Raw genomic sequence first — 18761 nt, forward strand, 5'->3', positions numbered from 1 at the left:
TCATCACAAGCAGCATTACTGAGTCTGAACTTGCCTAAACCCTTGTGATCACACCTCTTGAAAGGGTTTTGTTTCCTCCACCGATTGGTATTCGAAACAGGTCACCGCAATCCCAGACGCCTGCACCCCAACCCCGCCTCAAAGCCCCGTTTTCATTTTAATTTGCACCTGTTGTGCAGTTGTTCGATGTAAGGCAAGTGTGGACCAGCCAGTCATACGTGCCTGGAGGGGGCTGTGGGAGGTTTAGCCTTTCATATGTAGAACGTGCACACAAGTGTCATGAACGGACTTCACCGTGGGAAGAAGCAGCCTCTTATGGATTTATTTAACCCCTCAAATTGAGAGATTCCACATAACACAGTGCCTCTTAGTGACTGACTCAACCCTTGAACATTATACTTGTATGCGAGGCAACCCCCGGCTTGTCCACCTTTACCATAATCTGCCCGTCACAGTGACGTAGACATTGTTGAGGTCACAACCCATATAGGTACCCTCGCGGAAAATCCTACAGTGGTTATTGGAATATAACTTCTAATGAGGGGAAAATTATTGAATGAATCTGGTCTGGACAAAATAAAAAGCACCCCTAACTGCATTTTTTTGCTGCTTGTTCAATAGGATAACCACTTGAAAAAGTTGGGAAACAAAACATTAACTCTGTTAATTTTAAGTCAGGTATTGTTTCCCTTTGCTTGATTCTTTTAAATTATTCAAAAGCATCACTCTTATTTTCATCATTTATTTTTCAATAAATTGCAGAAAAACAATTTGTTTTAAAGTTGTTTTTTTCTCTTATGTGTAGGGACGCCAACAATTTAGCCATACAATGTGTAGTTTGAGATGTGATGGCATGTGCACATGAGCCTTGAAGCCTGTCGTGTCTCAATATATTTACATTTTAGGAAACATTTGTATTTGTGTTCATGGTTGGCTGCTTGCAACGAGTAATCAAGGCGACCGTAATTGACGCAACTTCGTTTTACCGCCGTGCTATGTTAAGCATCTGAAATGTGACAGCAACGCAGAGGCGCGGATCCGTCGTGAAAGGTGCAGCACGCTGGCATGAAAGGCATGGAGCGGGACTAGAAATTAGTGGCTATTTTGGCCCACATCACACTGGCAGCTGTCTGCCTGTCGCTGTGGTTCAGGCACAGATTCCAGTGCTGTAATTGGGGTGTAACCCTTGCCTTGGGCCAAGCATGGATGCAGGACCTTCATAGCTTTCAAGAGATGTCGAAATCTTTGTAGACTGTCCTGTTTTTGCTGCAATAACAAATGACTATACCTACTAAACCAAATGCCTTCTATTTCACAGCTCTCAACTACGAGAATGTTGTGGAGACCAGTTCAGAGACAGAAGAGGAGGACAAGCTGCAGGTGTCTGAGGAAGACCCACTGATCAACGGCACCGGTAGCCCGGCCAGCCTGGTCAACGCTGACTCCTCGCCGTGTGCCGAGAGCCATGGGTTGCCCACCAAAGATGAGGAGGACGATGAGATGAGGGACAGCGGGGTGGAGCACATCTGGCCTGACAGTGACATGCTGAGTGCCTCAGTGGATGGTACCGGTGAGTGTCAGCTAATGTATTCTCCTCTGTTTATACTTCAGGAAGGGGCAGCTACAAAGACACAACACATACAGTGGGGCAAATAAATATTTAGTCAACCACTAATTGTGCAAGTTCTCCCACTTGAAAATATTAGAGAGGCCTGTAATTGTCAACATGGTTAAACTTCAACCATGAGAGACAGAATGTGGAAAAAAACAAACAGAAAATCACATTGTTTAATTTTTAAAGAATTTATTTGCAAATCATGGTGGTCAATACCAAAGTTCATCTCAATACTTTGTAATGTACCCTTTGTTGGCAATAACAGAGGCCAAACATTTTCTACAACTCTTCACAAGCTTTTCACACACAGTTGTTGGTATTTTGGCCCATTCCTCCAAGCAGATCTCCTCTAGAGCAGTAATGTTTTGGGGCTGTCGTTGGGCAACACGGACTTTCAACTCCCTCCGCAGATTTTCTATGGGGTTGAGACCTGGAGACTGGCTAGGCCACTCCAGGACTTTGAAATGCTTCTTACGAAGCCACTCCTTTGTTGCCCTGGCTGTGTGTTTGGGATCATTGTCATGCTGAAAGACGCAGCCACGTCTCAACTTCAATGCCATTGCTGATGGAAGGAAATTTTCTCTCAAATTCTCTCGATACATGGCCCCATTCATTCTTTCCTTTACACCAGACATATCCAAAGTGCAGCCCGGGGGCCAAATGCGGCCCGTGGTCAAATTTCATCAGGCCCCCAGCCTCTGTCATAAGATCAATAACGTCTGGCCCGCACACAGACTTCATTGGTCAGCAGTACTGCTACCAGCATATGAAGTAGCTTACACATTAAATGCTGCTCCTCATTTACCCACTAAAAGGCAGCAGCACTCTAAGAAACGTTACCCCGTGTGACGCTTGACTTCCAGTTTTCTAAAATGGCAACAATCAACAACAACAAAAAGTTGACTGCGACGGCCGACGCTTGAAGGATAGGTGGAAATTGGACTATTTCTTCACTAAAATGCACAACAACTGTGTCTGCCTCATTTGCAAAGAGACAGTCGCTGTTTAAAGAGTTCAATGTGAGGCGATATTACCAAACAAGACACGCTGACATGTACGACAAGATTACAGGAAAGATACGCAGTGAGAAACTGAAGCAACTTGAAGCTAGTTTAATTTCACAGCAGCAATATCCCGAGAGTTGAACGCCACAAAGGCTAGTTGCGAAATTCTTGAAATTATTAAATAAAAATAATAATAATAAAGCAAATGTGACACACAGAATGGCTTGCTTAAATTTGCTTAAATCTATTGTTCTACCTAAAGGACGTCAGCCAAGGCCGGCCCCCAACATTCTTATCACACCAAATCTGGCCCCCTATGCAAAAAGTTTGGACACCCCTGCTTTACACAGATCAGTCATCCTGGTCCCTTTGCAGAAAAACAGCCCCAAAGCATGATGTTTCCACCCCCATGCTTCACAGTGGGTATGGTGCAATTCAGTATTCTTTTTCCTCCAAACACGAGAACCTGTGTTTCTAACAAAAAGTTCTATTTTGGTTTCATCTGACGATAACACATTCTCCCAGTCCTCTTCTGGATCATCCAAATGCTCTCTAGCGAACCGCAGACGGGCCTGGACGTGTACTTTCTTCAGCAGGGGGACACGTCTGGCAGTGCAGGATTTGAGTCCCTGGCGGCGCATTGTGTTACTGATAGTAGCCTTTGTTACTGTGGTCCCAGCTCTCTGTAGGTCATTCACTAGGTCCCCCCGTGTAGTTCTGGGATTTTTGCTCCCCGTTCTTGTTATCATTTTGACGCCACGGGGTGAGGAAGGGGTTGAAAGTCCGTGTTGCCCAACGACAGCCCCAAAACATCACTGCTCTAGAGGAGATCTGCATGGAGGAATGGGCCAAAATACCAGCAACAGTGTGTGAAAAGCTTGTGAAGAGTTACAGAAAACGTTTGGCCTCCGTTATTGCCAACAAAGGGTACATAACAAAGTATTGAGATGAACTTTTGGTATAGACCAAATATTTATTTTCCACTATGATTTGCAAATAAATTCTTTACAAATCAAACAAAGTGACTTTCTGGGTTTTTTTTCCACATTCTGTCTCTCATGTTTGAGGTTTACCCATGTTGACTATTACAGGCCTCTCTAATATTTTCAAGTGGGAGAAGTTGCACAATTAGTGGTTGACTAAATACTTATTTGCCCCACTGTATGGCTCTGAAAGCAATTTAGATTTTTTTTTTTTTTTTTAATTAAAACGTGACACCTGACACCAGTTCACGTCTTATTTCAAACATCTGAGGCTAGAGTAAAATTTCATTCACTTTAAGATGCCAGATGTGTGGTGTTCAGGTGAGCTGTTCATCACTCAACTCCCCTAATCTGACTGGCAGATTCTGTATGTACACATGCTGCCGCTTGCGGTATCATTTTATACCATAAACCCCTCCCATCTGGTGCTGGAGTAGACTTAAACAAATTCTGCCAAGCGTAGAGCAAACAAGGCTGGAGGCCTGCATGGCACTCCTCTGGCTGGCAGTAGAGATCATTTTGGTTGGTAAAGTGGTGCTAAGACAATGGAAGCTATGGCATTTATGACCTCACAAGGATAACTGACAATGAAATACAATTTTGATGCCATTCACAGCCTGAGTTTTAACAGATAACAAAAGCATTTCTTTTTACCACATCCATTTTTTAACCAAGATCAGATCAGATTTACTGTTCTGTAGATGGTTTTAAAGACTTAACGACCCTCTGAGGGGAACCCTAGCTACGATGCAGTGTATAACAAAAATGAGTTTGACACCCGTGGTGCCTCCCAGGTGACCCCCACCCCCAAGTTTCTCAAACTTGACTTATGTTCTTTTGTTGAACGGCGCTGATTGCCGGGGCGCCAGTCACGGATGCTTGAAAGATAAATACTTTTAATTAGGGGGCAGGGTAGAACCATTAAAGGAAGCCAGACTGCTGAAAAAAGTCATTAGCAATCTTAAATGAAATTTTTATTTTTATGATAGCCATTTACATGTATAATAAGAGTCAATGATTCTTGGAAGCGAGTGACAGGAACAGAGTGCGGCGCGAAGTCATGTAAGACAGCTCCTTTTTAAATGAGCTTGGCTTTGCTATTCATTTCTGCTAATGAACTAGCCATGCACGGCGTACGAGAACCCAGGAACCTTCAGCGGGCTTAAATTTTAATACTGAAGGTGGGGAGGAGGCACATTTATTAGCGGAGGGAAAAAGCCTAAATAACAGTTCATATCCTTCAGGGATGGAGGGGAGAAGACAGTTGAGTAAATAAATCAAGATAAAGGATAAACAAGCTGTCTTTGCATACGGTAATTGTTTATTTGATAAAGACCCACGGTGCCATAATGTCTGTAAATCAGCCATGTTGCAATTCCCACATAATCTACTTCTGCTGTGATAAAGTGTCTGACATATTTGGGAGAGCAAGTCAAGTTCATTAGAGTCTCTTTCCCAATCTTGTGGCTGCTGTGTTTCCCAGCCTACTCTTACTTTGGCGGTGCCTGAGTGTCTGCGCAGATACCTCAACACATAACTGAGTCCTGAGATAAGCCCCCCTTCCTCCAACACACACATTTACACACAAACACGCACATTGCCGTCCTGCAGATTTGGAGCCCTATCAGGAGCTTCATAGTGGGCCTGAAAGTCTCCAGAAGGCTGAATGTGGCCGTCTTGTTGAGGTTGTGCTCAAATAAGTCTTGCTTTAACATTGGAGGAAAATCACTTTTGGCACTTTTAATATATTTTGATGGTGACCTGATGCAAGACAGGAAGCTCCTTTGATTCCAGAAGACAATTAGAGCCTTACATCTGGCCTTGTCCTTGACATTCCCTCATCCCACAGTGTGGCTTGACGCAGTCTTCTGGAAAGCATGACATCATTGTCACTGACAGACATTTGCACATAAATCACCTGCTCTCGAGTTAGTGTCGTATCACGGCACCATATTTTCATTACCACAGTCAATGCAAAGGTTTTTAAGTATAGCTGAATATTTTCACCCCCCTCCAAATTTTTTTTTAGACTGTTACTTACAAATTTTGCATTCAAACAGTAGAACAATCCCTTTTTTCCAGGATACTGCACAAATGCAATAAATGTGGCCGAAAGCCCAGAAGCAGAATGGAGAATGTCCATTAAAATAAGAATGTTTTCATAACAAACAGCATCAGTTCGATGTGATGATGGGTGCAGGAGCCCTTGTCTTGCAGGAGGTGTTGGTCTTCTGTGATTTAATGCTGACGCAACACACCTCTGGCTACCCTGGGACTCACCGCAGCACATTTTTGTGGCCCACATGCATCTCTTGTGACAGGTTTTATACAATGTAAAAATGTTGGCTGCCATGTCAGGGCATAAACACTCACTTTCTGAAAGAACTACACTCCGTTTTCGTTCACCACAGTGACACATTGCCCCATGTGCCAGTGGTGGACCTGCCGCCTGCTGGAAGCATTGGTCTCCCCTTCAGACCGCAGATAACACATGTTTTCCAAGGTAAACAGGGCAGAGAGGAGGACCAGTAAATCCCACTGGTCATCCCCTTGCGTCAGGGCAAAAGAATGCAGCCAAATTTGATTAGCCAAAGCAAACATGGTCTGTGAGGACACTTACATGTGCTGAAATCTGAGCCGTGTGGGTATATTTCAATCTGTTGCTCGTGATTTATGCAACTAAAAAGACGCTTATTCTCAAGCTGCGGTTCTGATGCCGCTTGGCAGACGTGCAGTCAAAAAAATCAAATCTCTCCAGAAGCCAGAGAGTGGGGGTGCTCACAGCCTACACTGCCATCAAGTCCATTGTCAGCTAAAAATAAGAAAGTAATTTTGCTTCTGGCTTTTGTGCGGCTTTTGTGCAGGAAACACGATGATCGGTGCAACTCGCTCCACCTCTTCCTGTGGCATGCCGAGTGACATCAGATGGTGCCGCCTCTTATGACATCCAGTAAAACCGAGTCACAAGCAGGCCCTACGTGTTCTAAAAAGCAAGTTGATTGACTTGTCCAAAAACTAGTATGGGGAAAACTGAGTTTACAAGCACCTCACCTGTGCCAGCATCACACTGTCTGTCCTTATAGCCATTAACCACACAAGAAGAATCTGTCATTTTGAACTCTGCTCAGATGGATTTGATTAAACGAAAAAAAAAAACGTTTAACATGGTAATACAACTCTGAGTTTGTGGTGCAAGGGGGTGTTATTTTTAGTGCGCATTATTGCGTGTTGCAGCTTTAGATGAAAATGTCCACATGTGATAAAGGAGGCATGATGTGCGTGTGGAGGAGTGCCGTGGCATCACAGCCGGGGCGTAATGAGCTCAAGCTGCATGTTGGCTAAAGCTCAACAATTGCTCAGGTGGATATTGTGTTTAATCGCAGTTTGTTGTCGTGCTAAAGGTAAATAAGTCACTGTCTGGCCCGCACGATAGTATTCACTGAGCGGTGATGCGCTGCGATGTGTAGCAGTGCTTTTATTCCTGCCACAGCGTTTAGGTCTCATCTTTGTTGACTTTCACTGATTCAGTTCCTTTGTCCATTGCCTCCACAATACCCATTCCTCTTGTATCCCTCTTCTGTGCAGATGAAATCAAAGATTTTGACACCTTGGGCCCAGATGCCACTTTGCAAATAGCTGGAAATGGTACAGGTGAGTAAGATTGTTCATTTTCGCCTTCTGCCACTAGAACCCACCCTCTTGCATTGATTTGGATAAATGCTCACTGTAAAGCCCACCTATAATCCTTCCAACATCAAATCACATGGGAATGGGAGCTTATCTTTTTTTTTTATTTGGTGTGTGTAAATTAAAAATCAGTCTGCATTTAAATATGACAAATCTAAGCTTTTCACAAATAAAAAATAGAAATAAATATCCTAAAGCTGTGTGTGTGACTTAATGTCACAGACCGCATTCAAATATAACAAATCTATCTTTTTCACAAATAACAAATCATTTTAATCACTTTAGGCACAACTACAGCAATTAGCTTAGAAGCATGTTTCTAATGAACACCGAAAATGATGCTATCGCTCCTGCTGAAAGGAATTCATTGGCACCGATGACATTTGCTTTTTCTTTCCTCTAGATAACTAAATATTTGCTACCTTGACCTTTTACAAATTGGCTAGTGAAGTTGTCACAAATGGCACTTTAAAGCTCACCTTGACTTGCCGTGCAAAAGGCTCGTTAGGCATGATCGATCCTCAACGAGGTGTCACTCAAACAAGGACTAACAAAGGTCGCCAATTTTGGGTTGGGCTGTTAGCAATAATGACCATTTTTTGCGTGAACCAACAGAGCCCCAATCACTCTAAATTCTGATAGTGACGAATTCAGGAGTCCCACATTTTTTCACAGTCGTGAGTAAATTAGCTCGTTGAGGTTCTATTTTTGTAGCTTATAAGCTACTATGTTTTGTTCCAATTCTTATTTTAGCAGTCCAGCATGAGACACAGAGGCCATAATTTAAGCTTATTCTCTCTGAAGCTTTGCTCTATTCCTTTTTGTCACCTCCCACGTGCAGCTAGATAGTCCCAAAACCTTGCAAAGGAACATTCTCTGTGGAAAAAAAAAGGAATCTAATATATATTATCATATGTTATCCTTTCTCCACTTTAGTTAAGAGCATCAATTGCACTTCAGAGTTTGAGGACTTTTTTGCCAAGCGGAAGCTGGGTGACAGCGACAGCCACGTGGTGAGCATCGCTGAGTATCTACAGCGAGGCGATACTGCCATCATCTACCCGGAAGCTCCGGAGGAGCTGTCCCGCCTTGGGACGCCAGAGGCAGCAGGACCAGAGGAAAGCGGTATGGAAGCTTTAAACCTGTTTAAACACGCGGGCCTTGTTTGATTCTACTTCACGTCAGAATGTTTTTGGCCGTTTTTTTTTTTTTTCTTTTTTGTAGATTTTAGATGTGGTCTATAACTTTATGGATTCTGATCGTTTTTGGTTCTTATACAGCAAATAGCTCTTCCTAACATTAATTCTTGTTAGTATGAAATCTCAGATATTTTCTTTTTAAGACTTCTAATTCTAGTTTGTCTGCAATGTGCAACCTCATTTTTTAACTTATTTTTAAGCGTATTTTTCTCCCTATTTTACGAGGTGTAATATAATCAGTAATGGTTCTACAGTCAGCCAAAGGTTTGACTTCATAGATTAAAGTTCCTCTTCATGGTAAACCTAGAATCATAATTAACGGAACATGAAATTGTCCCCTTGTTTGACAGATGATGCTACGGGGTATAAATAAATTCATAAATAAATAAATGGTTGTCATGGGCGCAATTCATGACAAAAAAAAAGTAATTTTTAAGATTAAATGTAAAGTTGGATATCAGACACAAATATCTTTAATCATTACTTTTTCATTACTTATTTGAAATCACAAAAAAACTTAAAAAGCTCAGCAGGCCTTAATAGACAGCAGGAATCTTGCCTTTCTGCTTATATCCGAGGCCAATCGCAACACTTTTTAAAAAACAAAAAATAACAATAAAAAAGGCCAATTTGTTTTCAGGCAAATATGTTTTTGTCCCGAATGACGGACGGACAAGAAGTTGCAGCAGCTTGCCCGACGTGAACAGACAGCTGTTGGTCCCACAGATTTGCCGGATGCCACAGTGTTTACCTATAGTCTAAAGCAACAGCTGGGCAGAAACCAGATAGTTCACCTCTGAAGGTCCCAGCAGGCGGACAGGGATTGAGTATTGAGGGAGTGGGGGTCAAGCTGCAGACATGACAAGCATATGAGTGGGAAGGATTTGGAAAAGTGACGGCAGTGAGGAAGTTGCCATCATAATAATCCATGTACAATATCACTTATCTTGGAAAATGACATAACTGGAAGTTAAAATCAGCTTTTATAATATTTAAGAAAAAGTCAAGCTCATGATAACTAAAACAACATTCACATTTTTAATTTCACTGGAATAAGGCAAGGCAAGGCAAATTTATTTATATAGCACAATTCAACACAAGGCAATTCAAAGTGCTTCACATCACATGAAGATCATAAAAATCACATTAAAGTAAATAGAACATAAAAAAAGACAATCGAAATAGGAAATAAAATTATACACAAAAATCACATTTAATCACGACTAGAATTTAAAATAAATAAATAAAACAAATACTACTACTAAGGAAAAGCGGCATGGAAAATGAATGAATGAATGAATACTACTACTACTGCTAATTGTTGAAATCAGCAATTGAGATATGAATAGAAAGCAAATAGAATGAAATATATAGACAGTTATTGATATGCAGTGCTAAACAAAAGCGTTTTTAGCCCTGATTTAAACGAGCTAACAGTTTGAGCACACTTCAGACCTTCAGGTAACTTGTTCCAGAGGTGAGGAGCATAATAACTAAATGCTGCCTCACCCTGCTTGTTTCTTGTTCTTGGAACATACAGGAGACTGGTTCCAGACGACTTTAGGGGTCTAGATGTTTCATATGAATCTAACAAATCAAGTATGTATTTTGTTCCAAGGCCATTAAGTGTTTTGTAGACGAGCAGTAGTATTTTATAGTCTATCCTTTGACTCACTGGAAACCAGTGTAACGATTTCAAAACCGGTGTAATGTGGTCCAGTTTCCTTGTATTTGTGAGGACTCTGGCTGCAGCATTCTGTACTAGCTGCAGCTTCCTGACTGATTTTTTATCAGGACTTGTAAATACACCGTTGCAATAGTCCAATCTCCTGTAAATGAATGCATGCATAAGCTTAAGTTAAGTTTAAGCTATATTTTTTAGGTGGTAATAAGCAGATTTAGTGACGGACTTTAGATGGCGATCAAATTTTAGGTCTGAGTCATTAATTACGCCAAGGTTTCTGACTTGATTTGTAGCTGTAAGTGACCTTGTGCTCAGGTGCCTGCTTATCTAATAAACCAAATTAGTTTAACTTGGCAGGTTGGATGGGCAATTTTTAGTATCAACATTTCTGTACTATGGGCAGGCATACACGCCCCCTCCATCCAATGTACATCAAGCATTCATGTACATACGCCCATGGTTGTGTATGATTATACTAGTGATTACCACCACGAAGTTAACAATTGTAGCCATTTTAGTCATCATCTAATGCTGCAAATGTTGAATGAGCAGCAAAGTGAGAAGCAGGTGCTTATAGTATCTTCAATTCCATCAATATGTATTCTATCAGTACTAGAGCACGTTCTGCTCTGTCCAGGCATTGCTTTAAATTTTATTTTATAGTCCTGGATATGGATGACAAAAAACATTGGTGAGAAAAAACACATTACATATAAGTGGACGGTAAACGTCAAATAATAGTGAAAACTTTACGCATGTTAAGTAAAGAAGTGTTTGTACTAGATCCATCATACTAAGTTTGTTGACTGTTTGTTGCTGTATGTGTGTGTGCCAACCGGACACTGTGCCTCACATGTGCAGCAGATTGTGTAGATACCTCCCATACCACTCTGGGCAACCCGCCCATTATCTGCCATTGATTGAATGACCTTTTGGGCCGCTTTCCTTTTCAACACACTTTCCCCTCCTACCCCACCATCATCCATGCAGACCTGCCACCTGGAACGCCAGATGCCTTTGCCCAACTGTTGACCTGCCCCTACTGCGACCGGGGCTACAAGCGCTTGACATCACTGAAGGAGCACATCAAGTACCGCCATGAGAAGAATGAGGAGAACTTCGCCTGCCCGCTGTGTAGCTACACGTTCGCCTACCGCACTCAGCTCGAGCGACATATGGCCACGCACAAGCCTGCGAGGGATCAGGTTAGCTATTTCTTCTGCTCACCCCTCACTCACACATACACGCGAACCCCCCCCCCCCCCCCCCCCCAACACACACACACACACACACGCAAAACCTCCATCTCATCTCTAATGTGCTGTGATCCTCTGAGAAGAGAGATCATTTTTTTTCTGATTGGCAATCATTATTAATTTTTCATGGCATTTTGAAGATGCGACTCCTTTAATGGTAATAACTTTAATTGAGGCCCTAAATGGTTTTTTGATGGCCTTCCTTGATATGATTTTGCAGCCTCGTGTTCACGATCCAGTGATTGTGTTAATTTCCAATTTGGAAATTTTTATCAGCTCCTTAACTTTGCTCCTGGTCTTTAATGTTGTCCTGGTGCCACACAAGCACACACATGTGCCCACACTTGCACACACACTCCATAAACAGTAGCAAGATGTACACAACATGGTTATATAAAAAATTAATAAATAAATAAAAAATTATAGAAGTCTTTCTCGTGACAGTGGACATAAGTCTTCCCACGAGGATGAAACACTTCCATTGGTCATGGATGTTAAACGTGACATTGATGATGTAATTTAGCTCAATTTGAGACATGATGACAACATTTGAAAATAATAATACATTTGTCACATGGGAATATAGAATCCAAAACGATAAAAGCTGATACATACAGTAGCCACAAATTTAAGCTTTATCTGTTGAGAAACTTTCTCAATATGTTAGATAGGAATATCTTTGTGATGTATAAATCTGAATTAGATCTAGGTGAAATTCAGTTTCTTACCCTGCAAATACACAGCAAGATGAAAGATAAAACTGTACAGGGATTTGAGAAAAAATAAAAAATAAAAATAAAAAACTACAAAGGAAAATTAAAAATATTAATTGGAACATTGTTGGAAGAATAGAGGAAATCCAGGTTTATATGCAAAAATAAAGTGCAAGTTTCCTCACACCGATGAAGACTTGGAGGCAAACTAAGGATATATTTAAAACAAAAAAAAACAACAACAAAAAAAACATACAAATGTAAGTCATGCAGTGATTTCACTTGTCTTCTGAGATGGGATGACATGCTCAGGGTGAATTTGATGTCATCAACCAGCACTTTCACCTGATCTACCAGCTGGATGTAAACGTGAGCAGATGGGCAGGCCGAATGCGTTGCCTTCCCAATCCCTATATTACCATGCTGCCGCTGCTTTCTCTCTCAGTGGCCGACAAGTCCTGTTCAAGTACCGCAGCTCCTTCTGCTGCAACACTATGTATGTTAAAGGGACTGTGCAAATTAATTAATTAATTGTTTGATTGGCGCAAAGAAAATTGTTGTTTAACAAGAATGCCAACCTTGAATGAATAAAAGCATTGCTAATCAGGCTACCAATTGGGAAAAATAAGACTTCCCTGTGAGGTCTCAGATGCTGTAGGTGTATCTGCTGACTGCGCTCAAACAACGGCCTGCTCAAGTGCCAACTGTCGGTCAGTATATTAGGTATTGTCTGTTTAGGAACAGCCTGTTTTCTATGTTTACACGACTCAACTACTATACAAGCAACGTCAGAAGCATCTTCCTAACCTCCACATTTTAACAATACTCCTCGCATGCTCGAGGAAGATCATCCGTCGCAGACTCGTTTAAGTCGTCTCCGCCTTTGTGCTGACTTCTACAGTGCAGCCAACTTTAATGTCATATATTAGGGCCACATTTTACATACATCTAACTGCTAAATCAAAAAATAATGCAGGAAATTCAGCGGGCCCCTGGCAGAAATGTAGCTGACCAGAACACACTAACTGTGGACCAGAGCTGCAGACACATTACTTGTCAGCGGAGCATCCCACGATGCTGTGTTGCCTTGATGCCGGCCGGCTGTGCTTTGTGCATTTGTATACAAAACCCATATAATGTAACATAAAACACATGAGAGCTGATGTATTTGGGGTCTCGAGGTCTAAAACTTGGCTTAAAAAAGCTTGATACTTAAGTAAATGAAGAAGTTGCAATTTCGCCGAAAAGCTACCAATGGCGCTTAGCCTGGAGTAGTAAGGGTGGGTGGGTTAACAGGCAAGAGTTCAAGGTGATGTCACCTCGGCCCCTTTTAAGGCCCACTCAAATCATCTGAGGAGACCAAAAAGAATTTCTTGCGATAGCTCAGAGTTTCAGCACTCAATTGTTCCCGACATGTACACATTTTCAGTAGGGTTGGGAATCTCTGGCATGAAGCCGATTCGATTTGTATCTAGATACACAGGTTACGATTCGATTAAAAAATCATACATTCTTAAGGCCAAGCGATTCGATACAGTTTAAGAACGATACGGTTCGATACAGAGTGAAAACAATACGATAGTAAACATTTGTTGTGTGTGTTGGTACAGTATTTTAAACATATAAAAAAAGATTAAAAATTAAACAACAAAATTTCATACCAATGTTATGTTTTATTTTTTTATGACAAAAAAAAAAATAAAGCTTACTATACGACCGTCATTTTGTTGGATGGGATTGATAATAAAATAAAACTCCAGTGACAGACAACAATAAAGTGCAGTAATTTAATTAATGTATTTCCTGGTGTTTTGAACACAATAGGTAAGTAATTTAAGTGCAAACTTTCAACGTAAACATCTTACAAGCAAAAAATATTAATTATATGCCGCAGCGCTAGAAAAAAAAGAATTAAACCTGCTAGTGTTATCATAAATAAATAATAAATTATGCTTTACCACTGGTATAACTGGTGGAATAAAAACATGGCATTTGAGACAGAAAGGTCTATAATCATTATTTTAACCTTATACACAGCAAAGTCATTCACTTATGCCTGTGCTTCCACGTTTTTTATTCCTCATCACCGTCTATATCTTTTTTGAAGGGCAGATTTGTCTTGAGGAAACAATATGCCGCCCTTTTCACCACCATTGTAATGGCTTATTTTTCAGGGTTAAAAACTCACCATCTCTGTACCGCTTCACACTTCACACTAGCTCTGTCCCATGTGAACAGATCTGGCTGCCTTCATCACTTCAAAGTCTGACTTTTGTTTCCCTGGGTGCATTGAAAATCAATCGCTGCATGTCGCTGGCGTGGTGGGCAAACTGTCCATTGTTTTAGCATGTTGCTTCGTTGCCACTACTAGTTTTGTGTTGGGGTGTGAAGAAAAAGCTACGGAGCGTGCGTTACAGTGGTTTTGTTAGCTCTCGCATTGTTATGACACGCCCGTGATGATCGGGTAACGACAGCGACTACTAGCGGTTCTGGGAAATGAATGGGAATTTGAGGCAACCACGACAGCGGTCACAATTTAAGTGCGCTGTGTGGTGAATTACTCAAGCGCAGCATGTGAGGTAAAAGCTAAATTATTATTATATTAAGCAATGCATAGAACTAGGCATTAGAAGCCGATTCTTGTGCTCGCGATAGCCGAATTCTATCTCTTCTATCGGTTCATTGAATATTTAATGGCTAATTACTGTCGAAAGGTAACTTTACTATCGATGCAGCTGTATCTCTCACCTGTAAAACCGGATATCCGGTCATATCGGTTTATCGTTCTCAAGCTTAGATGTCAGCACTTATTCTCAAACATATTTCATGTATATAGAAAAAAAAAATCATCAAAATGACTGCACAGTCCCTTCAACTTAAAAATCGGTTGCTGTTAGGCCCACAGTCCACATCTTTTTTATTTGTTCTTGGTCATTCTCATCCTGTCCTGTGTTAGTGAGGCTGTGAACATCAACATTAGCATAAGGTATAATGTACCCATCAGTAAACATGTGCTCTCATATGTTTACAAGTCTTAATGCTCCTCCTCCTTTTAAGCAATTAGCCAGAATATGACTAATTAGAGCTTATACATATGCAAGCATCCTGCCGGTGCCACGCCCACAAGTGTGGCGGCATTGACGGCGCCAGTGCATGAAGGCGAGATGAAGCATTTAGCTGTTGCCATTCACAATTAAGAGCCCAGAGTGTCTTATTAGCAGTGAGACTAAACTTTAGCGGGCAGAGATCCTCAGGGGGAGAAAGGGAGGAGGAGGGGGGAGTGGCGGAGGCACCGAAGCAGCTGTTGCTGTTTGTTTATGCAACTCAGCAACATATGAGTGGCGCGGTCCTCTCCGGCGCTTGGCGGGGGCCCCCGACTCTCACCGCTTGATCTGTGGAGGCTGGAGCTGTTCTTCATAGTGTCCTGTGCACTACCATCTGTCTCCCCGGGAATGCATACACCCCAGCATTTGTCAGGGCTGCGCCAGTAGGAGGTCACATCAGATTTTTGTCTTGTCTGAGTGAGGAAAATATATCTCCAACTCATGATGAATACTTTCATGAGTGATGAGCCAGTTCACACAAGTCAGACTAGTTAAAGAGCGTTAAAATAAGTAATTCATGCATTCCCTGTTCTACACGACATTTTAACCTTTTTAAAATGGTGTGAATACAGGTATGCAGGGTATGATGAGACTTATTGCACTGATATGAATGAATGGTAGATCAGATCAGTGCCTCTAATGAAGGGAAATGCACTAAATATAGATTATTTCTGGTCTGCCAATTTCTAAAGACAGTTGAGAAGGCAGGAAATTAAAAGGTGTGCCATCCTCACTGTTATCGCCATCGCTTGTGGCCATTCAGCAGCAAGCCTAACTTACTTATTGTAATGTTGACTACTAATGTTCACATCCTTAACGCTTGTGGTGCCTGTGTGGAATTTTAATACCAATTGTCTATCCAACAGCACCAACTGTTGAACCAAGCAGCCGGAAACCGCAAGTTCAAGTGCACTGAGTGCGGAAAGGCCTTCAAGTACAAGCACCACCTGAAGGAACACCTCCGCATCCACAGTGGTGAGTGGCAGTCGTATGAGGCGCATAAAAATGTGATGCTTTAATCAAACATCAAACATCTTATTGTCTTTTTTTTTTTCTTTCCAGGTGAGAAACCATACGAATGCCCCAACTGTAAGAAGCGCTTCTCTCACTCGGGATCCTATAGTTCGCACATCAGCAGCAAGAAGTGTATTGGCCTGATTGCTGTTAATGGCAGGATGCGTGGCAACATAAAGACTGGTTCCTCACCCACCTCGGCCTCCTCCTCACCCACCAACACTGCCATCACCCAGCTACGGCAAAAGCTGGAAAACGGCAAGCCAGTGGGACTCTCTGACCACAACAACCATCTAAGCATCAAGACAGAACCCCTTGACTTCAATGACTACAAACTGATGATGGCCTCACACGGGTTCGGAGCTCCTGGGCCTTTTATGAATGGGGGAGTTGGAGGGAACAGTCCGTTGGGGGTTCACCAGAACTCAACAGCCCAGAGCCCTTTGTCACACCTGAGTATGCCTGGACTTGAGTCGCAGCTTCTTGGGTACCCAGGCCCTCTGATTAATAACCTGAGTGAGGTACAGAAAGTCCTCCAGATTGTAGACAATACAGTGTGCAGGCAGAAAATGGACTGCAAACCAGAGGAACTGTCCAAGCTCACAGCCTACATGAAGGAATTAGGCTCACAAGTGGAGGAGCAAAAACAAGGCCTGACATCAGCAGGCGGGCCTCAGGTCAGTCTTCCACTTGTCAATCACAATGGCGCCACCAAAAGCATTATAGACTACACACTTGAGAAGGTCAACGAAGCCAAAGCCTGTCTCCAGAGCTTAACCACAGACTCAAAGAGACAAATCAGCAATATCAAACACGAAAAATCCAACCACATGCTAGAAGGTGGCATGGACGAAAAGGCATCAGAGAACATGTTTACACCATATGCGTGTCAGTATTGCAAAGAAACCTTTCCCGGTCCCATCCCACTCCATCAACATGAGCGCTACCTGTGCAAAATGAATGAGGAGATCAAAGCTGTGCTCCAACCGAGTGAGAACCTGATCCCCAACAAACATATATTCATGGAAAAGAATGCTCATTTGACATCTTCCATCTTGACGGAGAAGGGCCTGGCAGGTTCCCTTCATCCCTACAGGGACCACATGTCTGTACTGAAGGCATATTTTGCCATGAACATGGAGCCCAACTCTGAGGAGTTGCTCAAGATTTCTATTGCCGTTGGCCTTCCTCAGGAATTTGTCAAGCAATGGTTTGACCAGCGGAAGATGTTCTCGTATGGTAGCACCAGAACGCCGCCGCTGGAGCACAAGAACAGCACTGAAATGGTCGTTGGAACGAACAACCACCAAACTCCCCCCAAAGACCCTCTTGCAGCACGGTCACCAATGTCTCTTATTAAACCAGGGGACTGTATCACATCCCCAGCCATCGCTGAACTCCACAACAACTGTGACAGCTCTCTCAGACATTTGAAAAATCACCAATTCGGTGAGGCAAAAACCCCAGGTGATAAGTTGGACCATTCCCGCAGCAACACCCCGTCACCCCTAAACCTGTCATCCACGTCCTCTAAACATTCGCACAGTAGTTCATACACGCCCAACAGCTTGTTGTCCGAGGACCTGCAGGCTGAGCCCCTCGACCTTTCGCTTCCACGACTCATCAAAGAACCTAAACACGCCCTTACCATAAAAAGTCGACCCAAAGTAAACAGTGTTACTGTCGAGCATAGCAGTGTCCCCTCACCACGCGAGCACTTCGAAGAGCCTCTAAACCTAGCCTATCTCAAGAAGGAATTCTCCGCCTCTGTCAACAATGGCAACCTGGAGAAAAGCACTAGCCCAATATTTGGCATTAATCCCTTTGCCGCCAAACCCATGTACACATCACTTCCTCCTCAAAGCGCTTTCCCACCGGCCACATTCATGCCCCCAATGCAGGCCACCATCCCAGGACTAAGGCCCTATCCGGGCATGGAACAGATGGGTTTCCTACCACACATGGCCTACACATACGCAGCTGGTGCCGCTACCTTTGCTGAGATGCAACAGCGGAGAAAGTACCAGAGGAAACACGGTTTCCAGGTAAATAAACCACCGATGGTTCTGTGACAGCCTAAGACCTTACCATGTGATTTCTTATCACTGCTTGTTTGACACATCTGGGCTGAAAGAGTAATTAATATGTTTGTAAAAAAACAAATGAAAAAACACTAATCCATCCAAACAGAGGCTTTATATATATATATATATATATATATATATATATATATATATATATATATATATATATATATATATATATATATATATATATACATATAACCGTTTCATAGTGTTTCGAGGCCTCGAAATCACAATGAAGAAGCCTTAACAGTCCCTTTAACGATTCCTAAAGACGCGTGTTGCGTCATCACGTGACGTGACGTGTCTTGTTGTCCAGACGCATCGAACTAGCATGGCGCAAAGAACCACTCGCTCCAAAGTTTGGCTACACTTCACCAGGAAAGAGGGTGAAAATGAAAGGTTACTATTGTTTCGC

The 18761-nt window shown here is 42.3% G+C and overlaps 1 protein-coding gene across 3 annotated transcripts in view; it reads left to right on the forward strand.

Annotated features, from left to right (window-relative positions):
- The window catches only part of zeb2b (zinc finger E-box binding homeobox 2b), a 75468-nt gene that overhangs the window by 49155 nt on the left and 7552 nt on the right, over nt 1–18761 (forward strand). For 2 of the 3 annotated variants that reach the window (XM_057861609.1, XM_057861628.1), the window contains exons 3-8: nt 1316–1570; nt 7188–7253; nt 8226–8414; nt 11163–11377; nt 16112–16220; nt 16308–18304. In XM_057861609.1, coding sequence (XP_057717592.1) covers nt 1316–1570; nt 7188–7253; nt 8226–8414; nt 11163–11377; nt 16112–16220; nt 16308–18304 — 2831 coding nt within the window. The remainder of the gene's footprint in view (nt 1–1315; nt 1571–7187; nt 7254–8225; nt 8415–11162; nt 11378–16111; nt 16221–16307; nt 18305–18761) is intronic. The other variant, XM_057861618.1, reaches the window with a different exon arrangement.

The sequence above is a fragment of the Corythoichthys intestinalis genome, chromosome 2 (assembly GCF_030265065.1).
Source record: "Corythoichthys intestinalis isolate RoL2023-P3 chromosome 2, ASM3026506v1, whole genome shotgun sequence".
Taxonomy (NCBI): domain Eukaryota; kingdom Metazoa; phylum Chordata; class Actinopteri; order Syngnathiformes; family Syngnathidae; genus Corythoichthys; species Corythoichthys intestinalis.